The sequence below is a fragment of the Carettochelys insculpta genome, chromosome 6, assembly GCF_033958435.1.
Source record: "Carettochelys insculpta isolate YL-2023 chromosome 6, ASM3395843v1, whole genome shotgun sequence".
NCBI lineage: Eukaryota > Metazoa > Chordata > Testudines > Carettochelyidae > Carettochelys > Carettochelys insculpta.
Window position 1 is genome coordinate 63,954,486 of NC_134142.1, and position 23,988 is coordinate 63,978,473.

Below are 23,988 nucleotides of genomic sequence, written 5' to 3' on the forward strand. Positions count from 1 at the left end.
TCTCTGCTAAGCTCTGAGATCTGGAAGGATGTGATGTGGAACCATGAAATGCTTTAGAAAGGAGCATAAGGGGAACATGTTTTCTATAAAATGCTCAAAGTGTATATTCTTTATCTCAAAGGCTTGAATTTCTTCATTCTTGTATCTCAAGGGACCATGTTCTCATTCAAGTGTTCCCTGGCGTGTATTGAAGTTTAAGTATATTCCTGTGATCTGTATTTTTTCCCTGATATGTGTTTTAGTGAAAGAGCTGATCCCAGTTATTGCAAAGATCGAATTACAGAAGGTGCCAACATTAACAAATCTTTGGTTACTCTGGGAATTGTCATCTCCACCTTAGGTATGTGTCATAAAATTAATATTTTTTATTTGAAAGATCATTATGCACAAAGACATAAGACTCTTTATTGTGTATATTATTGTAAAAAGTGTTTGATTGAGAATACTGAGCTACAAAGAGCAGCTCTGTGGCCCCTCGTGTATTAGCTCAATGCTATAGAATAAAAATAGGCATCATCAGAAAAAATGTACTGATGTTCAAACTTATTTATAAAACAAAATTCCAAATAAAAATTCATAACACTGTAAACACTTTAATATCAGAGGACAGCCAGCAGAATAGTTTGAAATATAGAATTGGATATTTTTATTATCTCAGCTAATTAGGATGCAGACTTGAAAGAAATAAGGATATACCAAATGCAGAAGACAAGAACTTACGATGTGAGCCCATTGAAAATAACCCATCTCAGAAAAGGTCTATTTTGTTACCCACAGCACAAAACTCTCAGATGTTCAGCAGCTGCCAGAGCATAAGCAGCATACCCAGTGAAGGGGACAACCATGTGAGCAGTCACTCAGCAGGCAGTATTGGCGGGCCCAGGCGTCAGGCTTACATCCCATACCGTGACTCCATCCTCACCTGGCTTTTAAAGGACAGTCTAGGGGGCAACTCCAAGACCATTATGATTGCCAGTGAGTTCAGCCTTCTATTCATTGCTATGTTGTGCTGGAAAGTAAGCCACTACTCTGGTGAAGTTCATTGCATCATGTAGGCCCTGGTCTTGCAAAGATTTTCACCCATGCTTAACTTCGTGCAGGGGAAATATATGAAAGGAAGTCAGTGGAACTAAATTTGTCTGAAGTGATGAGCATAATGTTTTTAATAAATTAAGGGACTTTGATAAGTCACTCTCTGTGGACTTGAGATAACTCCCTAAAGACATTTTAATTTTCTAAAAAAAGTACTATTTTTATAAAAACGGTAATCTCTTTAAATCAGTTTTTGTTCTTCATTTAAAGCCATCTCTCCTGCTAGCTCCAGCTACAATGAGACCATGAGTACCTTGAGATATGCCTCAAATGCTAAAAACATTATTAACAAGCCCCGGGTGAATGAGGTAAGACGCTAACCTCTGATTTTATTTATTTTTCTATGTTTTAAATTTATTCAGCATACCTACCAAACACACTCTGAGCACATTTAAGTAATTGACAAAGTATATAATCATTTGACCAATGTCACTGTCAAGTAGACACATCTCTGTTCTTATCTCTAAAAGGAGTTGCTTGTTACTGATTAAGTGCAGTTGATATCATTTTGTACTTCTGACCGGTAAAACATTCATGTTTTGTGTATCTTCAGTTTTCATCCCCTCTTGTTTATGAATTTTCATTACAAACATGCCTGCTGTTGTCTTGTCTATGGGAGCTCTTTTGGTCCACCACAAACTTAGGTATAAATCTACCCTACACTAGTCTACTATGCAGTGTGTCAGTGTGGACCTTGCTGTCATGCACTGAACATTCCCCAGTGTGCTTTGTTCTACTCCTATTTCACATCAGGGCATATTTATAATAGAGCATTGCATTATGTAATCTGAAGCTCTATTTTTCCCTGGGATTTAAGATTTATTCAGTGCACGGTCTTGACCTGCCTTAAAGGTGACTCAGGTATGTGTATTAAAGGAAGGTGATGTCTGAAATTTGAAGATGTCTGATTAAAGTAGAGTGGTGTTGATGGAAGAGGAAGGGTTGTCTTCTGGTTAAAATAAATGCTGGCCAGTCTCTGCCATGGAGTTCCTGGATAAAATATGTAAATCGAACTTCTTCCATGTGGTCACTAAATTGTGTGTTCCTCATTTTCTGGGCGACTGATTGGAAACCCTGGGATCTGATTTAGAGAAGTGCTTTATATTCACAGCTGCAGCTGAAAGTGAATGAGAGCTGTGCATTGCAGTTGCATTGCATTGAACATATAGGCTGTGTCTCCACTTAGAAAAAACTTTGAAATGGCCAAGCTAATGGCCAAATCGAAGAATACTGATGAGGCACAGAAATGAATATTCAGCCCCTCATTAGCATCCTGCCGGCCACAGCACTTCAAAACTGCCGCATTCCGCTTGCACGTCGCATGTCTACACAGGAATAGGAATAAATCAGCTGATAGGAAATCAGCTGATGGGAATAAGGGCATTTTGATGTTGGCGGGGTCCTTTCAAAAAGGACCCCCATGTAGACGAGCCATGCGCGAGCAGAACGCGGCACTTTTGAAGTGCCGTGGCTGGCAGCATGCTAATGAGGCGCTGAATATTCATTTCAACACCTCGTTAGCATTCTTCCATTTGGCCATTAGCATGGCCATTTTGAAGTTTTTTGTAAGTGTAGATGTAGCCGTAATGCCAAGTACTGAGAAAATCAGATCCTTGGTGAATCAGGGTGTGGTCACAGAAGACCCCTTGGGGTGTTCTCCGGTGTGCTGATCAGGCTACTAACACCCTCTTTCTTGCTCCCTGGGACTCCCCGACACCCTGCTTTTAACATACAGAATTTTTTTCCTAACATAAGCAAAATGTGTTTTTCTTCTTCATGGAGTGTCTGTCCATCTGGGTGCTCCATTTTAGGTGTCTTGACTAAAGCCCTGTACTTTGAATTGGAAATCTGTAGTAGCAGTGCCTGGTTAGCTGCATGTGTGTGACAGCCATCTTGTGCTGCCCTGGGTGGGTACCTAGTGCACTCAGCCAGCTGTCCCCCAGTTCCTTCTCTACCACCTTTGTCTTGAGTTGGCATGACAGTAGCACGCCTTCAGTTCCATAGATAGTTTCTTCCTTTTCATTTTATCCCTTTTAAATCCTAGTTAACCCACTCACTCTTCCCTTCCCCACCACCCATCCTTATCATGGACATTTGCAAAGCAGATACTCAGGCACCAGCATGTACTTTTACCAAACACTGTGCGCTTGAACAGCAGTCAGTGTCAGATGCTCAGTTCAGATGTGTTAGACTACTGCTAACAATCCAGTTCCTCAGTGCCTCTCCTCCAGTGAGGGGCACTGCTCCCCACCATCTAAACTGGACTACCCACAAGGAGACTCCTCAGATTAAGAGAGTTATTTACTCTGTACAGAAACTGAGGTTCTTTGAGATGTGTGTCCTTTAGGGTGCTCCACTACCCATCTTCCTCTCCCACTTTGCTTCAGAGTTTTTCCATTCAGTCCTTTGTAGTAGAACTTTGGAGTGGTTGGCTCTGCTTGCTAAGTAGCCACTTGTAGCGGTGCAAGAAGGCTGCCACACGTGCCTGGCCAACCAGGCACTGCTACTGCATACCTCTGATTTAAAGTGCAGGCCACCAAGACATCAAAAGTGGAGCACCAACAGGGACATCCATCTCAAAGACCCTCAGTTACCATACAGGGTAAGTAACCCTTTCCTTCCCTAACCCTGTTCTTGGAAATGGTTGAGCCATTTTGGCTGAAATAAAAAAAATATATATATTTTTTTACCTTGAAGCAGACAAATGAGGCGTGGGAAAATTGAGCCCAGATGGTTAACATTTGGCAAGGTGGTAAGAAATGGAAAAGAATGTCTTATAATGGAAAGTGTCAGACAAAATTAATTACAGGTATTACTAAGAACCCCAATAATACTACATTGTCTGGGTTCTGTAATTCTCACTCAGACAAAATTACCCTTTGGTGTCTGCAGCAGCTATGGCTACAGGATCAGTTCTGTCAGAGACCATTAAGTAATACTTACACATGGGAATAGTTCCATTAAATTCAAATGTCAATTGTCACCATTTGTGTGAGTCTTGGAACTTCAATGGGCACTGAACTGGGCCTGTAGTTGTCTCCTTTGTACACAATTCTAAATGTGTCTTCTCATTCTTTGATGCCAAGTCTTTTCATGAAAGCCCTTCTGTGTTTTATGGTTACTGGGAAAGTCTGTAGAAATACATTAAATTGTAGAGTGAATGTCATTTTTATTTCCATGTATAGTGTTGTTGAACAGAAAGAGTGATCTGCTGGTGAGGGCACTAGCCTAAGCCCTGAGCTAAACTACAGCCTTATGTTGGTATATCTGTGTTTCCCGGGGTATGAAAATCTGCCCTCCAGAGCAACACAGTCATTCCGATCTAACTCCTGCTAGAGATAACACTGTGTCATATGTCACTATGTCAGTCTCCCTATTGACACAGCTGCTGCCTCTTGGGGGAGGGGAGATGGGGTGGAGTACCTGTGCCAATAAGAGACACTCTCCTGCAGTGCTGTAAGTGCTGACAAGTTCTAAGACTTGGGAGACCTGGGTTCAATTCTGTGCTCCATCATAAGCTTACTGTGTCTCTGTGGGCAAGTCACTTGGGGAACAGCTACACTTACAGGAGCATGTAAAGAACAAGCATCCCATGCTAGCTATATAGCACAGTGAAAGGCTCCAGCAGTGGGGATGCAGCAGGGGAAAGCTCCAGCAGACTTTCACTGTGATGAGGAAAGGCTTTGGTATCAGAGAAAGATCTGGCAGTGGTGTGCAGCCAACATATTTCCATGCTACCTCCACTGATACCAGAAACTTTGTCTGCTGCTATCACCTTTCACTGTGGCAGAGAGAGGCACTGGCATCAGGGACACATAGAGGTCCCAAGAGCTCTACAGTAATTGGTGTGGTGTACAACATGAGGAAAGGCACCCTTTATTTTAAAATATTTTTCTTCTGCCACCCTCTCCCCCAATAGAAAATCTGAATTTTATTTTAATATAATTTATTTTTGCACTAGCCATCTGTAAGGAAAGTCATTGTCTAATTTTACTAGATCATTATTTTTAAGTCTAATGTTTAGTGATCATTTATTCATGTTTCAGGATGCAAATGTAAAACTAATTAGAGAACTACGAGAGGAAATTGATAGATTAAAAACTATGCTGATGAGCTTTGAACTGGTATGTATAAATTCTTAATCTAATTGAACCTTCAGTAATGCTTTCAGTAGCTATTTAAATATAATTTTATATGTTAAACCTTGCTTTGTTGAACAGAACTGGGAGGAAATTAATCTATTAATTCTTTGAGTGTCCTTATCATTGCTTTGCACCAAGCTAATAACAAAATCAGATACAATTTGAATAATTTAATAGAGTTCCACAACACTTGTCATAGTCCAGTGACTATCCAGTCTGGCCTTGAGTAGTTTATGCTTAGAACATAGATAACACCCCTTCAGAGATGGTGGGAACAGACTTCAGACATAATATACAGCTGGCATTCTTTGCTGTCTTTCTGCCTGTTTGCTGCTTCCTTTGGGCCAGCTGAGAGCTTTAGCGCATTTGTGTTTTGCTACACCTGTTGCAGATAGAAGCCAAGACTACATTAGCGTTGAGCTTCTCCGTACAGAAACACAGTTGTGCAAAAGCAGTATTTAACTGTTCTTTCCCAATATCATACAAGCACAGTAACTTACTAAAGTTGTTTCCAGAGTAAATTTGGAGGGTAACATCAAGTGTCTGCCTACATTATCTTTACTTCTCTTGCTTCATGTCTGAAATCTGAATGTTTGACAGAAGGTGCCTGCCTGAATTGTAAGACCAAAGATTTCTGTAATATTTGTTTGCATAGAGGAATTCTAGCCCTTCTTGGAGTGATGACCGAGATGGAAATCTTACAGAATTAGTTCTTCAGAATGAAATGAAGGTGAGTATGTTTTATTGGCCTACCCTCTCACACTTGAATAGGGACTGTGACACAATTTTAAACAACAGTGAAAATTTTCTCGTAATAATGATTTCAGCCCTGCTGATGGAATATTCATGTTTTTCAGCAACAATCTTTCATAAAATTTCCATTCTACTGAATGCCAGGTGCAGTTGATTAATTTCACAACAAGCATTTAAAATGTCCTTAGTGTAGTATATGATTTGTTTTTCATATCTTTGTAACCTCACCATTTTAGAGTTGTCTTAGCATCCATTGCTGTAGTAGCAGTGTGAGTATTAGATAAAGTTGGATGTATGTGCTGGATTAACAAATGGACTTCAAGGAGAGGAGTTTTCCGCCCTAGTCTCTGAAGTGGTTAGGAAGACACAAACAGTGAAAAGTGAGAGACATGTTGTCTGATAGTACTTCCCAAGGGGCTAGTTTCTGAGCTTCACTTGAGTGCAGAAGAGCTTTGGTCTTGTAGGACTCCTAAATTGCTCAGGGCTGACGCTCTACCTCTCATTGAACTGACCTGGTCATCGTTAGCTGTTCAAACGTCCCTCACTGTCCATTGATCTATTCATTGTCAGTCCTCACCTTAAAGGATGAAAACTTGGGGGTGTAATGAAAGGGACATTTGTCAACTTAATTTCATGTCTGTATGATTTATTTATTACTGGTAGCATCCAAGATTACTGTAATTTACAGAATTTAGAAAAAATACAAACAAAACAAGCGCTCTCCTTTTTAAAAATGTTGTTCTAAATTGTGCTTTGGAAAATATGCTGCATTTAATCAGTTCTATTGTTTTCTCTGTACATTTTTCAGCTGTAGTGCTAATTGACTAATGAAGTAAAACTTCATAAATATCAACAAGGGTGCAGAAAACTTTCAACTTTTGTTTTTAGAGAAATACTTAAATGATCAATATTTAAAGAATGTTCTGTTAGAAAAAAGGTGTCTTTAAAAATTGGTCAGTTTTGAAAAACTCAGCTTCATAGTGTACCTTTAAATCTTATTGGTTGAGTCTGTCATTGGCCTTCTGCTAAGACTATCAAGATCTGTGCCAAAAGTGTTGGTAGTTTTGTGATATGTATACTTGCTTTAAGACCTACACTGAGACTACTAAACCATTTCATACAAGTTACTGTACAGCAGGGATTCCAGCCTATAGGTTGGGACCTAAACATGGGTCGCGATTAGATTTTCTAAGGGTCACCGGCTGGTCTCCTAAGGAGCCATTTGCAGCCACCTGACTCCACCTCAGCTCCCAGTCCCTGCCCTGTGGTGCTGAAATGGAGCTCGGTTTAACGGCCAGCAGGAGGGATTCCACCCTGAAACCAGTTAAACTGTGTCCCATTTAAGCTTGCAGGGCAGGGAACTGTCCTGCTGCAGGTGGAGGAAGGGAGTAGGAAGGCTGGGAGGAGCAGGGCAGAAAAGGAGGTGGTCCAATAAAGGAGCAGTGAGAGGTCAGCAACCACAGCTTGGAGGTAGATGTGTGGGGGCTAAGACAGGTTTAAGCCTGTGCACAGGAGGGCAGAGGAGGCTGAGAGCTAGTCAGGGCTCTGTGCCTCAGCTGGCTCCCACCGCACTGCTGAGAAGTCCACTGCCCCTCCCCCCTACCTGGGAGTCCATGGCTGGTGCTGCTGGCCAGGGCTAAGCACCCCGCCCACTTCATTCTGCAAAGGTTCCCCCTCCCTAGCTGGGATCCCCTGCCTGGTGCTACCAACCAGGGCTCCACACCCCAGCTGCAGGGCTGCCAGGTCCCTTCCCCCGCCCCAGTTTTTGGAAATCTTATATGGGACAGGCAGCCCTGGCTGGGGATCCTGTGGGTGGGGTTGCCTGTCCCACATAACTTTTCCAAAAATCTGGCAACCCTAGCTGAGAGGGGTTTAAGCTGGGGGGCATTTTGGGGCTGAGAGGGATTTAAGCCAGGGGAGCGGAGGGGTGCATATTTCCCAGGGAAGAACATTGGTACTTAGATGGCAGAGAGAACAGTGAAGGCCCAGAAATCACCACTGGCCTGGAGTGATTTGAAGATCTTAATTTTAGGTTCAGTGAGAGGTTTCAACAGCACAGACAATGATTATGTAAAAAGTTATGAAAAATACCATGAAAATGTGTTCTTTGTTATTTTGGACTGATTTTTGAACAGGCTATGGCCCAGCTTTGCCTTTGAGCCATGCATTATGCATCTGCTTTTTTGCATACATGAAAAACATTTCATATACAAGTCTGAGTGTCCAGTTACACGCTTTTCACCTACATTTCAAAATACCCAGATTTCCAGTCACAACTCAGCAGAAGAAAAGAAGTTTGGAAGAATAAATTGCATCTGCAAAAGAGAAGCTGCCCTTCTGGGGGAAAAAAGGACTCTTTGAGCTATACTTTAACTTGATGTTAAATAAAATATTCAGCATTAACTTCCTTTTCTGACTTTCCTTAAGATCGAACAGCTAACCAAAGACTGGAGTGATAAGTGGACTGACAGGAAAGCCATAATGGAAGAGTACAGTGTGGACATCAACAAAGAAAAAGCTGGAGTGACAATAGATTCTAATTTACCTCATTTAATGGCAGTGAATGATGATATCCTCAGTACTGGAGTTGTGCTCTATCATCTCAGGGTGAGACATAATCACTTGTTTAATTTTTCTGACTTATAAGCGTCTTTCCTTTGGGAATAGCGAACCAGATTGGGTGGCATTGCACTGCCGATTATCAAAGAGCAAAAAGCTATATTGCAAGTCACACACCAAAAACTCTATGAAAAGACAGTCCCACTGGTTTAAAAAAAAAAAAGGGGGGGGGGGAAATGTCTGTTCTCCACCATCTGTACAAAACAAAATATATTCAGCTGATTATTAAGATGACCTTTATCAGTATTCATGCAAGACTTAATGGGGAAGTGTGTGTGCATGTATACAAAACCAAACTAGATGCCCAAGTATGCATGCAAGGGACTGCATACACACGATGGATGCATGTCACTTTTCATGGGGTATATCTCAGTTCAGGGCAGCTGTTCCTGTATTCCTCCTCCCTGGTCCAGCATGGGCAAACATGCTCTTCAAGCTGGCACCTCTTTTGAGCAGAGACCCATGCCTCCCTGTCCATCCTGACCAGTTTTTTTCCTAGGGTGCACCGTTCCTTGCCTACACTTAGATATGCTCAGGAAGTCAAACTGCCTAAACAAGCCAACATATGTATTTTAGCATAAATGCCAGTAGTTATAAGGTACCATGCAGTGGTTTGTTAAGAAGCATTTATTTGTAAGATCAAAACGTTACAGGGAGAACCTCTATCACAGAATAAAATGGCATTGCAATGGCAATTATCATACAACATTCTTGTATACATACTAAAAGCTTGCTAGAGGTTAACCATCAGTCTTATGGGGCCTGCATCAGCCAGAGTCCTTCTGGTCTTTCCCTGGGATTGAACCCCCGGAATAGATGGACCTGTCCACTTGCTTAATCAGAACAAAGATCCTCTGTTTGTTTTTTCAGAAATCTAATGTTTGTTTATTGGTCTCTGTAAACCCAGCTTTAAACACTTTATATGCGTCTATCCAGATGGTGGTTCTTTTCCGGAGGGGTTAGACTTTGAGTGAATTTGCAGTCTCCCTCCATTGTGTTTAGTTTCTGGAGGGCAGTGGTCACCTTCCCCCATGTTGTTACATACAGTCCCTGATTCACAATGATATACGAACTTAACACAATAAGATTTCCCTAAGATATAGGAGGAAGTTGCCATACCTGCCATAGGTTTAATCAGTTGTTTCTGTCAAAGTTATATATGCAGAATCTGAAACAGAAGATTAAAATTTGTCCAGGGGTCCTAGTATAAACAGCCTGTACATGGAATGAGTGATGGGTGGTAGCCAGGAGTTCTGGAACCTGTGTAAAGTGAAGCGGGCACCTGCAGCAGAACTGTGGCCCACTTTCTGCTCCTCCTCTCCCTGCCCTGGCCCATGTGCCCAGACTGGAAGCTGGAGCTGGGCTATGGTAAGAGCTGCCCAGGGAGCTCAGGACTCTGTTTAGGAGCAAAGTCGCACTGCAAACCTCACCAGTGGAAATCACTTTTCAAAAATGGGATGCAGGTTTCAAGGTCACCCAGAGACAGATTTTGAAAATAATTTGGGCACGTAAACAGGCAGATCAACTTCTAGTGGAACTTTGAAGTATGTGCAGCCTGTGAGACAATTTGTATGTTTGGCTTGCAGGGCATTTTGTTTTCCATTGCCCATGCCCAGGGTTTGACTCGTTTCCTTCCATGTTTTTTTTTTCCCCTACCAGTCTGTACTAAAGTAACATGCATGTAAAGCAAGGGAACCTGAAGTGACTGATTGTGAAAGCCATGTCTCCCTCTGCATTCAATCAAAGTGCTGCTATGATTCAGTTGGCACACTCTGCAAATTCTAGATACACAAGCACAGTGAGCAAAATTACTCTGTGCTGGAGACCATGTTCGTTGCTGAGATGGAGAGCCACTCGCTAGCCGAGGTTGCCCATCATTGGCCGAATACCTAATTGCAATTCATTTTGATGATTTCCCATTGAAATCAATGAGACTTATGTATTTGGCTGCTTTTGAAAATCCCACTAGACACTTACTTACATCTGTGGGTGCTTAAGTATCTTTAAAAATCTTGTCCTTAGGCACTTTTGAAAATTCTTCCCAGTCTTTTAGATATTTGGTGCCATTTTTTTCTTCTTTCTTTTTTTAGGGGGTGTGGGCAGGGGGAGGGCAGTGTTGGCTGTAGCATGCCACTCTAACTGTTTGATTACACATGCCAATACAGGGGTGTCCAACCTTTTTCATGGGGGACTTCACGGCAGTTTTTTACATGTTTTGGGGGCTGAACATAAAATAGCCCCAAATCACCACCACCCCACCCCCAGAATTAAACTCCTGACAGCCCCAAATTGCCCCCCAAACATCATGGCAGGGGCAGATCCCTCCTGCACTGAAAGAATAGGAATCAGTTTAATTTGTTTAACAGCCAGTTCCTTCCTGCCGACCATTAAACCAATTAAATTGCGTTCTGCTCCAGTGTTTCTCAACTTTTTTTTTTTTTTAAATGAAGTACCCTTTTTTTTTTTTTTTTTTGGAAAATGGATTCCAGTACTCACAATTTTTAGATATGCAAAATCCCCAGTCCCTGCTCCTCCCTCCACAGCCAGGCACCCCCAGCTCCCTGCTTTAAGGCAGTCCACCTTCCCATCCCCCAGAGCCAGGTACCCCCAATACAAACTGAATATGGTGACTTAGCAGAGCTGCCACCACCTAAAGAGCAGCAAGAGCCACATAAGCTGCGCTAGCCACAGCCACACTCTGCATGAGCTGCACTGATGAAGCTGTACCTTGCAAGAGCCATGCCAGAAAAATGTTGGCGTTGCTGGTGGCACAGACACAATAAAGGCTCAGTGGGCCAGATTCTGGCTTGCAGGTCAAGGGTTGGACGCCTCTGTGATAGTACATTTGGTGTGCATACTATAGAGCATTGTTTCTTAAACAATGTTCTGTGGAACACTGGTGTTCCATGAACAACTCGCAGGTGTGTCACAAGCATCTAACACTTTTATGATATCATACGCTGATGGTATATATTTTCTGTTATTAGTACCAATACAATGTTACTTCTTCATTGCTTTGACACCTGATTAAATTATATCATTTTGTTTTTGCTGACCATGTTGCTGTTCCGTGGTCTCAAAAAGGAACACTGCTGTAGACACCAAGAGGATTTGCAACATGTATTTGTTTCCCTGACATTTATGACAAAATATGCTTCAAAAACTCCTACATTTTAGAACCCTAACTTTTTTTCTTTGTGACAAACATGATTTTGGAGGTAAGGTCAGCGTACTGATCACAATTATTGAGCAGAATAACGCCTTTTGCTTTGTGTAACATTGTGGGAATTACTATTTGAGATAATTCAGCCTTACAACAACTGCTCAGGCTGTCTGTTAACCTGTTTTTTTAGTACAAACAGAAGTGTGTCTGAGGAAAGTCTTACTAGCTTTCTTGTCCTTCAGTGTTATCTCTAGAGTATAAATATTTTGTTCTATAGTACTAATTTTATGTTTCCCTCTATTTGATTTCAACCATCAGAACTCCCCGTAACTGCAACCATTGTTATGGTAAACAAAGGTGTACACTTTGAACTGTCATTTAAGTTACTTATTTATTTTAAATCTATTAATCCAATTGTCAAGCAGCTCTCCCTGAAAGGTCCCATAACAGATTCCTTTCTGCTGGGATTCGGTTCAGGAATGGTGTGCATTCAGTGTATTAACAATTCCTGTGATCAGTGGGTTTTTCTTCTTCCTTTTCTAACCAAACTCCTTCACTGTCTTGACCTTGCCTGTGAGCAACGGGCCATTTCAAATGGCCAGAACATTTGGCACTGAAAAAGTGGGTGCTGTAATACCTTTAAAGGACCAGCTTCTGCTGGTGACAAGAGGTGAGCTTTTGACGGTTTGAAGAAGAGTTTGGTGGGGCTCTAGCACTTGTCTCTTTCACCAACAGAAGTCAACATAATAAAAGAGAATACCTCAACCTCTTGTCTTTCTAATATCCTAGGACTAACACAGCTACAACTACATCGCATTGCATATGTTGTGTCAGTCACATACTGAGACTCCAATTACACTATCCCACTACAGTGTCAGTTGTCTCAGACGAAGAATACAGAGTCCCCCAAAGCAAAAACCTTGCTTTAAATGCCTGCGTTTCCAAAAACAGAAGAGCACTGTTAGTTTAAAAGTGATTTTGACTTAAAAATAATATGGCTTTTAATATCATTGGTGAACGAAGGCATTCTGTAGAGTTCCTGAATGGTGCAAAATTTGTGTTAGGTTGTATTGCAGCTGCTCACAGCAGCTGTAACCTCAATTACTTGGACTGCAGAAAAATCCAAAAAGTGGTCCATGTTGGGAAGAAAGGGAGCATTGTCTGAGCAGCCAGTGAGTGTTCTGATTCTCCATTTCCCACCAACTTTTCATTGATGGAGCTGCGATGGAAATTAAAGTTGTGCCCTGCAAAAAGCCTATAAGGCAGGAATATAAATACTGCTTGCGCTACAGTGGGGTAAATCACTTGTATGAGGCACAAGGGGACATAACTGGTAAAAGGAGATACAACTCAACCCTTTTCCTGCCAACTTTTTTTTTTAATATTTGGCCCATGATTGCAGTGGCAAGACTGTTTGTCAGCATATTATTCTTCAAGAAATCCAAGGAATGACCACACCACCCATGCAGTCATCTTTATTTAATGAATTCAGATACCAAAGATCAAATTTTCAAATTACCCTCTATCTGTGCACCCACAATATTGAATGTATACATGTAAATCAGGGAGTTACATGGGATTTTGTATTCAGTTTGGCCTAAGGGATTTGTTTCTTGCCAAGGCTCGTTTTTCAAAAGTTCTGCTTGCTGTTATTCAGAAATTGCAGCAGTGGGAATTTGTGCTCATAGATCTGGTTAGTGATTCCTGCTCTTGTTTGGTCTGAGGTGTCTGCTTTTTCTAGCCAAATGCTTTAATTTGATGTAAACATATAGACATAAGCCTCTCTTCCCTTGCAAAAACAATTGGCAAAATGCACACCTCCAACTCTGGTGCTGTAATCCAAAGACAGTTTTATTTCTACAATGAAATTGCATTATCAGTTTGGTGAATGCAGCTAAAGGTCTCCTCCCTTGATTGGCATAGAAAACACAGATTTTGTCACTGACATGTAGTCTGTGGAATTGTTTTTTAGTCATTGCAAAGAAAATAATTGAGAGTGCAATGCAGCCATAAATGTCAGTGAATTTTTGAGCCACACATACCTCTTCTGAAGGCCTGAAGAAGAGTTTTTTTGTGTGCCTCTAGTGCCTGTCTCTTTCACCAGCAGCAGGTACAATAAAATATATTACCTCACCCCCCTCATATTCATATTAAATATTGACGTTAATCATAAGTGTGTACAGAAAGTAGTCTCTACTACTTAAAACACATTGGGTTTGTCTACATTTGCCCCCAGCTTCAAAGGGGGCATGGTAATCAGGGTGATGGGAAATTACTAATGAAGTGCTGTGGTAAATATACAGCACTACATTAGGCTTATTCTCCCCGCGGCAACTTCGAAGCATCAGACTTCAAAGTGTTGGCATGCATGTAGCTGTGGCCACTTCAAAGTGCCTTTACTCCTCAAAATTTTGGGGAGTAAAGGCACTTTGAAGTAACACAGGCACTTTGAAGTGCCCACGGCTAAATGCATGCCAGCAGTTCAAAGTTTGACTCTTCAGAGTTGCCACGGGGGAGAATTAGCCCAATAAAGTGTTGCATATTCAATGCAGCACTTAGTAATCTCCCATCACCCTGATTACCATGCCCTCTTCGAAGTTGGGGGCAAGTGTAGACCCAGTCTTTTTAAGCTACTCCTGCTATATTCTAATATCCTGATTTGCAAACAGTAATTATTCCACATGCTATTCTTCACAAAATTGAAAGTGGTTAACAGATAACCATTTTAATAGACAAAAACTAGTCTGAAGGCTCACCGATAGGACTCATATTAAGGTGTCTTATTAAGTGTTTTCCTTACACTAACATCTTTGTCCCCTCTTTCTTTGCTCCTAGATGCTGCCTTTTCTTTTCTTTGTGCTTTGCCTCTTTTAGGCTCTGGTGTCTGTTACTTCCATCTGAACAACAAGAAGGTAACATTTAGTGTTCCCCCCCTCCTTTTTTTTTAAATGTTATAGCTCTTCATTGTCATTCTGTACTTCTGCATGGAAAGAAAAGGCAGCCAGCTTTTAAATATAAAAACATTGTGTAAGCAGCGTGTTCTTCTTCGAGTGGTCCCCGTGGGTGCTCCACAATAGGTGCCAGGCTCGCTCGGCGCCGCAGATCAGAAATCTTCCAGCAGTTTCTCCTGGATCGCGCATGCGCCGGCGCGCACTGCCCCCCTGCGCGCCCCCGGCCGCGTGCACGATCCGGTCCCCGCCAGTTCCTTCTCAACCGCCATCGGCTGCAGACGGAATCCACTCAGGCTAAGGCCAGAGTCAGATTACTTAGTGGTTTTTTTCTATGTGTAATTTGTTGTTTTTCGGTTATTAAACAAAAAAAAAAAGAAGAGCGAAAGCAAAGACAAAGAGAATACCAGCAAAAAAAAAAAAAAAAGGAAAAAGAGAGGAGCGGAGAAGAACAGAGCGGACGTGAAAGGCCATTAGGCCTCCCGCTGCTGCAGGCCGGTGATCACTCTTTGAGGAGGAAAGGCACGGATTAAGTGCTAAGTATCCTCTTAACAATAAAGGACTCACCACAATGGCCTCTTCAGGTTTTACGCAGCGTGAGTCATGCTGTGAAGCTATGCCGGCCTCCATGGGGCACAGCGAAGGCATCCGACGCCTGCGGGAAATGCAGGCTACCCGGTCGCGTTCTCACTGTGCTCTGACCCCACCCCCCAGTGCAGAAACGGAGGGAACTCTCCCTGGCTCGACCCTTGCCGTGCATCTGCAGCGAGCAGGACGAGCGGAGCACACAGCTACCGGCCGTCTTCCCTCCCTGGCTCAATCCTTGCTGTGCATCTGCAGCGAGCAGGACGAGCAGAGCACACAGCTACCGGCCGCATACTCAGGCGGCGGCACAGACCCCCGCGGCACCAGCGGTGCAGGGGTGGCAGGCATGGAGCCTGCAGGCACCAGAGGGGGATACCCGCGCAGCACCGCAGCTGATGGTGCCAAGCGCGGTGCTAACAGCGGGGCCGAGATTCCCGGCAGGGGAGGGGGCGGTGCTGGCCCCGCAGCGGAGGGGCAAGGCAACATCAAAAACCCGGCACCACAGTCCATCTCTGGACAGGGCTGCGCTGCTGTTAACACCAAGCCCTCCCCTTGTGATACACACGCCGTACCGAAGGCCTGTGTCTCCACCGGCCCATCAGGGGGGAAAAAAAAACAAAGAAAAAAAAAAAACTGCCTTCTCCGTTCCTCCAACCGATGTCACCACGGCTTGGGCCACCTTCCCCATTTTCTGGGATTGGATCCCCCTGGAGTACTGTCACAAGCCAGTTTCACCTCTATCAGTGTCGCCGCGGAGGTCTCGCTCTCCCAGACATCGGGGGTACACACCCCGTGAGTGGTCCAGGTCTCCATCTCCAGACCCTTGCCATGCTGCCATGGTCGTCCCTATCAGGCTGGACACAGACAAACCACAGGCCTGCACCCAGGGGCAGGTCCCCACCCCCGGCCGCTCAATACCCCCGTGGGCGCTGCCGATCGGGGACGGAAACACAGTTGTCTCAAGGGGAGTTAAATTTAGAACCCCGAGACTTTCCTTCACAATCCTCCAGCAAGCAAGTGTGTCATCGCCCGCGGGAACCTGAGGGTTCAAGGGGGGTTTACCTTAGGGGTTCCTCCTCATCCTCCCCAGACGAGGCCATGGCCCCCGGGGATGTCTCTCCCCGGGATGACCTTAAACAGTTTCAGGAGCTGTTTTAAAGGGTGGCTTTCATGCATGACATTTAAACGGCAGAGGTTCAGGAGAAACATCACAAACTCCTGAAAAATCTGAGACCCCCGGCTTCATCCAAAATTGCTATTCCGCTGGACGAAGCCATTCTGGAGTCAGCCATTACTATATGGCAGACTCCGGCCTCTGTTCCGCCTACAAATGGGAGAGCGGATAAGAAATACTTCGTCCCAGCAGAGGGCATGAAGTTCCTCTTCAGTCACCCACAACCAAATTCTTTGGTGGTCGGGTCATCCCAGCAGAGGTCAAAGGCTTCTCAGTACAAATCGGGGGATCAGACAAAGATGCTAAGAAGCTAGAGCTGTTTGGCAGGAAGGTATATTCCTCTCCTATCCTGCTATTGAGAATGGCAAATTATGGGCACACCTAGCAAACCATAATTTTGATAATTACTCCGGGCTTACTCCCCTCATGGATTCACTCCAGGAAGACAAAAAACCGGTGTTAAAGGCCATTGTTCAAGAGGGCTACGCAGCATTGCAGACGGGAGTCCAGATTGCCCTGGACGCGGCGGACACGGCGGCACGCTCAACGGCTACAGCAGTGGTCATGCATAGAGAATCCTGGCCCTAGACATCGGGTATCTCGAGGGACCTACAGGCGAAGATCGTGGACCTTCCCTTTGATACACAAAAGCTGTTTTGCAGACTCAACCGACTCGGTCCCTCACTCCAGTAAGGACTCAAGAGCTACACTTAGAAGCTCGGGCATTTATACTCCCCCATACAGGAAAGAGAAATTTTATCCTCAGCAAAGATGCTACGCTTACAACCACAGCGTGCTCAATATCAACGGGGCTATGGCCACGGGCGCTATCAATAGCGGCAACAGTACAGAACCCCTAGGCGACGTTCTCAACAAAGCCATACGCCCTCGGGTCAGGCCTCAAAGGCAACAAGTTTGATGGGTATGTCGGGGGCTGCACTATCAATACCCTCGCTCAATGCCACTCTCATCTCATGTTCCATCATCGCCTCAGACCGTTCCACTCCCAATGGCAAAAGATCACCACAGACATATGGGTGCTGGAGATCATAGCCACGGTTATGCGATCCCCTCCCAGTCGCTTGCACCGACGAAGCCTCCCACCAGGCCTCAGCTCAGGGGCGCTGCCATGAGGCGAGGCTCAAGCAGAAGGTGACCCATCTCATGTTCACAAGGGCGGTGGAAAGAGTGCCGGAATAATTCCAGGGGAAGGGTTTTATTCACGCTACTTCCTATCGGAGAAGAAAACAGGACACCGAAGGCCCATCTTAGATCTTCGGGACCTCAACCGTTACTTGTACAAGCAACAGTTTCGGATGATCACAGTTGCCTTGATACTCATGGCACTGGACGATGGAGACTGGGTTGCAGCACTTAACTTACGAGATGCTTACTTTCATATAACAATCCACCCGGCACACAGACGCTTCCTCCGCTTCACGGTCGGCCAGGAGCGCTTCCAGCACAGGGTTCTTCCGTTTGGCCTCTCCTCAGCCCCCAGAGTCTTACCAAAACCCTGGCAGTGGTGTCAGCCTACCTGCACAGACAGGGGGTGTTTATTTTTCCCATATCTGGGCGACTGCCTGCTAAAAGGGACCTCGAAGGCAGAGGTCTCACGCATGATACGCGTCACAGCGGACATGTTTCTTCGCTGGGCCTAGTCATCAACCTCGCAAAGTCAAAATCCGAACCCACACAACATATAGAGTTCATAGGGGCACGCATAAACTCTATCACAGCAAGAGTGTACCTACCCGACGCCCACTCCTGTGCAATCAGTTCACTGGTGCAAGTCATTACATACAGCCCCACGGTGCCGATCTTACCGTGCCGACACCTGCTGGGCCATATGGCGGCAGTGACGTTTGTGGTACAGAATGCCAGGTTGCACATGTCAAGCCCGTAGCATTGGCTGGCGAGTGTTTACAAACCGGCATCCCACACTGTCCACAGGGTGGTGTCGCCCACAACAGAGGTGCGCAGATCCCTGGCGTGGTGGGAAAACCCCGAGAATCTGCTAGTGGGGGTGCCTTTTCACCAACCACAAATTTCTATTTTTCTTACTACCGACGCCTCCCACATGGGATGGGGAGCACATATCGGCGACAAGGTAACGCAAGGGCTATGGTCCCCTGCGGAACAGACACTGCACATACTGGAGCTCAGAGCAGTGTTCAACGCCTGCAAACATTTTCAAGATTACCTGCATGGCAAAGTAGTTGGGATTCAATACCGACAATACCTCCACTATGGTCTACATCAGTCGATAAGGAGGAGCACGATCCCGTGCCCTATGTGCAGAAGCACTCCGATTGTGGAATCAGTGCATCGCCAACAACATAACGTTGAAAGCCTCGTACTTGCCGGGCGCGCACAATGTGAATGCAGACCAGCTGAGCAGGCGCTTCGCAATCATGCACGAATGGCAGATCCGCTTCAATCTGCTACAGCGCATTTTTCGTACATGGGGGTTTCCCCAGATCGATCTGTTTGCCACCCAGTACAACAAAAAAAAGGGTCCCCAGCACTGCTCCAGAGCAGGAGCGGGGCGGGGGTCCCTGGGGGACGCATTCATGTTTTTCATGGAAGGGCTCCCTACTTTACGCGTTTCCCTCGCAATGCTTATCCGCAAGGTCTTGCACAAAACCAGAAGGGAGAGAGCTCGCACGATACTCAGTCCCGCTTGGGATTGGCAGCAATGGTTTCCCTTGCTTCTGCGCATGTCAGACCGCCCACCGCTCCCTCTACCACTGGCACCGGACTTACTCCCGCGGGCTCAAGGGTCCATAGTGCACCCGCACCCTTAAGGTGTGCACGTACAAGCATGGCTAATCCATGGCTCAGCTCCTTAAAGAGCACATGTGCGGAGGGAGCACAACAAGTCCTGGAATGTAGCCGAAGGACCTCCACGAGGAGGACTTACAAGCACAAATGGACTCGTTTCACAGCCTGGTGTTCCGCCAAGCAGTTAGCTCCCCTTGACGTTCCTACACCTGTAATATTAGAATACTTATTGGACCTCAAGAGGCGCGCTTTCTCCATCCTCGCTAAAGGTCCACCTCGCCGCTATATCAGCCTTTTCGGCATACAGAGGAAGGGCCCATGGTATTCGCCCATCCTATCATTACCAGGTTCTTGAAGGGGCTGGTAAACCTGTACGCCCCTCAGAAACCGTTTCCACCGTCGTGGAATTTGGGCTTGGTGCTCAGCATGCTATCGGGTCTACCTTTTGAACCATTAGCCACAGTTCCCATACGTCTCCTTACGATAAAAACAACCTTCCTCCTTGCAACTATGTCAGCCAGCAGGGTGAGTGAGCTCACGGCAGTGATGACAACGCCGCACTGCACAGTATCCTCAAAGGAGGCGGTAACCTTAAGGCTGCACCCAGCCTTTGTTCCAAAAAGTCTCTCCGGAGTCCAATCTTAACGAGCCAATAGTTTTACCCTCGTTTTACCCGAAGCCTCACAGCTCCGGCAAGGAGGCACGCCTGCATCTCCTAAATGTGAGGAGGGCGTTGGCCTTCTACACAGACAGAACTAAGTCCTTCTGGAAAACGACAGGCTTCTAGTCTCTCTCGCTCCTGGGTCAAAAGGAGAAGGTCTCTCTTCCCGGAGAATCTCAAAGCACATTGTGCCCTGTATAACAATGTGCTTCGAACTTCGAAAGACTCCTTTGCTGGCCCTGCCCAGGGCTCACTCCACCACGGCAGTGGCGGCGTCAACAGCCTTATTCAAGGGCATCGCGTTAACAGACATCTGTAGAGCGGCGACCTGGTCATCCCATGACACCTTCGCCAAGCATTATGCCCTGCCTTGGGTATTCTGAGAGGATACCCGTCTGTCGACAGCAGTCCTCTGGGGGGCAAGCTGCACATAAACCGATTACCCACCTCCTTACTTGGGTTACTGCTGGGTAGTCACCTATTGTGGAGCACCCACGGGGACCACTCGAAGAAGAAAGAGAAGTTACTCACCTGTAGTAACGATGGTTCTTCAAGATGTGTCCCCGTGGTGCTCTACCACCCGCCCATCCTCCCCACTTCGGATCTCTGTCTAGTGTTTTTCAGGAGAATCCGAGGTGGTTGGTCAAGGAACTGGCGGGGACGAGATCGTGCACACGGCTGGGGGCGCACAGGGGGGGCGGCGCGCGCCGGCGCATGCGCGATCCAGGAGAAACAGCTGGAAGATTTCCAATCTGCGGCGCCGGGCGAGCCTGACAGCTATTGTGGAGCACCCACAGGGACACATCTCGAAGAACCATCGTTACTACAGGTGAGTAACTTCTCTTTATTCATTATTCTCCTGTTTCCTGCTTCATATACTTTTGATATACAGTAAGTTTTACAGCAGCTCAATGACCTGTTGTTGGTTATTGCTTGTAAATAATGTCTTTCCCACTGATTTTGATTGCTGCTTATAGCCAGAAGTTTAAGTTGTGGGATCTATTTGTGTGGGTTTGAAAAGAATTGGTCTGTTTGTGTAGTAGAGTCTTTTGAGAGATGATGTGCTTTTAAAAAGAAAGTGCAAAAAATATTTCCCTTAATATACTGTTGCTGTAGTAGGCTGAGGGAGCTTCATTCTTGTGCCTGAAGCATTGTTGTAGAAAGTTGTCATATAAAACAGTTTCATACAGTAGATGTCAGTACTCGCAGATGCTACAATAAAAGTGCAAAATCTTTTTCATCCATTTATCAAAAGTCAATCATTTATGCAGAACATTTAGGTAAGTACATGAATACCTGTATTCAAAAACTTAAAACTAGGGCTGTCAAATGATTGAAAAAATTAGTCATGGTTAATTTCAGTATTAATTGCACTGTGAAACAGTGTGAGAATACCATTTATTTGAGAAATATGGGGGCTTTCTATGTTTTTGTGGGGTCCTGGGATTCAGATCTGCCTCCAGCTTCAGCCCAGCATGGAGTGCAGGGCTCTGGGCTCCAGGACCGCTTCCCCTCGCTTTGCAACTCTTGGAAAGCTGTGTGCTAGAGCTGGGGATGCTTCATCCCTTCCTTTGCCTATCAGTATTCACACGGTGAGTAGTTGGTGAGGGAGAGCGAGGGAAGGCATTTGGAGTTTTTGACCCTCTGATCATCACACATAATGAAATTGCTTGAAATTACCACTTCTCTGTTAAAGTTCTTCACTTGCATTTCACAAGGCTTCTTTCTCGTTTGATGGGTTTAGTTACAGGCATATACACAATGTAGGTGGTTGCTTTTACATTATAAGGGGATGTAAGTGAATGAAAACTAGGAAAGGCAGCATCCCATTAGTTTCTAGGAAGTTTAAATACCAAGGACCCCTTTCAGATACAGTAAATGCTTGTTTATCCAGTATTTGCTCAACCAGAACTCCTGAGATAACTGGCATTGCTCCAGCAAACCCTGAGCCATGATGTGGCTTCTTTTTTTTTTCCTTCTTTTCTGTAATCCTTCATATAGTTCCGAGGTGCGGTGCAAGCCCCCCAAGCAGAGCAGGCTCTCCCGCCCCATGTCAGTCATCCCGCAAACAGCTTCTTGTGCCGTGCCATGCCACTAAGTCCACTGCTTTGCAAGTGGTTCCAGCTATCCTACCTCCAAAGCTAAAGAGGGCAACAGTTGAGTGGGAGCCAGTGCTGGGGGGTGGGAGGAGCTGAATTGTCTTGTTTGGGGGGGCCACTGACCACTGCCTGTGCTTTCCTCCAGCTGCTCTCTAAGAACTGGTCCCAAGGTTGCCAGCTAGCAAAGTGTTTGCTGTGTGTATGTAAAATTCAGAATATTTAGTGGCATAGCTAGAATTGTATATTGGAAATGGACTTTCTACCCTAGTGTAGATCTAGCCTGAGTGTGATACCTAGCAATTATAAAACTGTGGAGAGTTGAGATTAACCTACTATACACATTACAACAAATAGCTCCAGCCTGCTCTAATCAACGCAGGCAGGGATAACTTGTCTGAAAAATTTACCAAGATACTGTAGCAGAATTAATGAGAACTTTTATACTTATTTTTTTTTTTTTTACATTTTTCTTTTTCAGTAGATTACTTTCTATTTACCTCATTATAATAGCTATTTCCCTCTTTTAGGAAGGAACAACCAAAATTGGAAGAAGTGATTCAGAACAGGAGCAGGATATTGGTAAGAGAATGAGATTACAGAGGATTTATATTGTGTTCTTTTAACTCTGGTGCTTTTGCTTGTCTAGAGTGACAGTCTAACAGTCATTTTTCTTTACCAACTTGCGAGAAGTTGAGGAGACTATAACTGCTTGTGGGTTTGCTGTATAATAAAGTGTTAAAGTTAATTTTGGTGCAATTTTTTGGCTGAAGAAGCATAATGAAAGTAATAGAGGACCTACAGTTTTCTCCCCAGTAAAGTAAATTATATTAGGGATTGAAAATTACTGTAGTTGAAAGTCCAGAACTTTCTGTACTCATTCCTGTGTTGGTGCCTTTCCCCTCAACCCCACCAGCCTCCCCCAAAAGCTAGAGAGAAAAAAAAAACTAGCAAAGTGGCTTTCCCGTGGTTCAATACATGCCTTTCTAGCTGTTTTGGGCCATGGATATTAGATAATGAAAATGAAGTGATTTTAATGTCTTTTTGCCCACTTCATTTATGTGATTTTTAGCAGCCACAATTTCCAAAGTTAGAATGAACTGACAGCACAACAACTGGAAGCAGCTAGGGAACCCACTCCTTAGCTCTGTTACTTAGTGAAATATCAGCTATTAAAATGTCACAGTTGAAATAGGAAATATTGCATGATTCCTAGTCTTGAGAGCCTAGAACATGTGAGAGATAGAAACTTTTTGGAAGAACAGCATAAATACTTTCAGACCACTAAACTTTTCCAAGAACTGATCCTGGACCAGTAAAACAGAGGAGAAATTTAGATTCCTACACAGTGCATAGAATTGTTCTTTGACCATAGTACTTTGTAGTTAATCTGCCTACCTGCATAGGGAGTGTTGTTCTAAAGCAAATATGGAAAAAAGTGTAAAATAAAAAGGACCTGCAATTTACAGTTTTGCAGGGTCGATGGATTGAAAGGAACCATTGCATTATAGACAACAAGTGTGGGATTGTGACACTGCGACCAATGCAAGGAGCGTATTGTACTGTAAATGGACAGGAAGTCAGTGGCGCTTGCCATCTGTCACAAGGTGAGTCTTGCAATTCCTTTTTGTGGCATTGCGGCTGATAATACAGGTAGCAGTAGGAAAGTATAATAAACTACTGTGAATCTGTTGCTCAGCATTCCTTCCCTTCCTTAGGATGGACGAGTACAACCCAATAACCCTTTGAGTTCAGAAACTCGGATCTACTGAAGTTGTATATGTTGACTTAATGAATGGGTGTGAATATTATTTTAAAATATAACAGTTATGGAAATGTTGGAATTCATTTTAGCTGCAGTAATTCTTAGTTCTCCGAAAATGGAAGACTTACTCAGGATTGCTTCTGACTAATAAAGTTATGGGTTAGATCCCCTCTAACATGTCCATTGCTAATGCCACAAGGGTTTGG

General features: G+C 44.5%; 1 protein-coding gene across 2 annotated transcripts in view; it reads left to right on the forward strand.

Moving 5' to 3' along the window:
* Positions 1–23,988, forward strand: part of STARD9 (StAR related lipid transfer domain containing 9) — a 163,600-nt gene that overhangs the window by 82,346 nt on the left and 57,266 nt on the right. For both annotated transcript variants that reach the window (XR_012645953.1, XM_074997077.1), the window contains exons 11-18: positions 243–340; positions 778–975; positions 1,303–1,400; positions 5,139–5,216; positions 5,890–5,964; positions 8,415–8,594; positions 22,548–22,599; positions 23,487–23,624. Coding sequence is in view for 1 of the 2 variants with exons in the window: in XM_074997077.1 (XP_074853178.1) it covers positions 243–340; positions 778–975; positions 1,303–1,400; positions 5,139–5,216; positions 5,890–5,964; positions 8,415–8,594; positions 22,548–22,599; positions 23,487–23,624 (917 nt within the window). In the remaining variant the exon portion in view is untranslated. The remainder of the gene's footprint in view (positions 1–242; positions 341–777; positions 976–1,302; positions 1,401–5,138; positions 5,217–5,889; positions 5,965–8,414; positions 8,595–22,547; positions 22,600–23,486; positions 23,625–23,988) is intronic.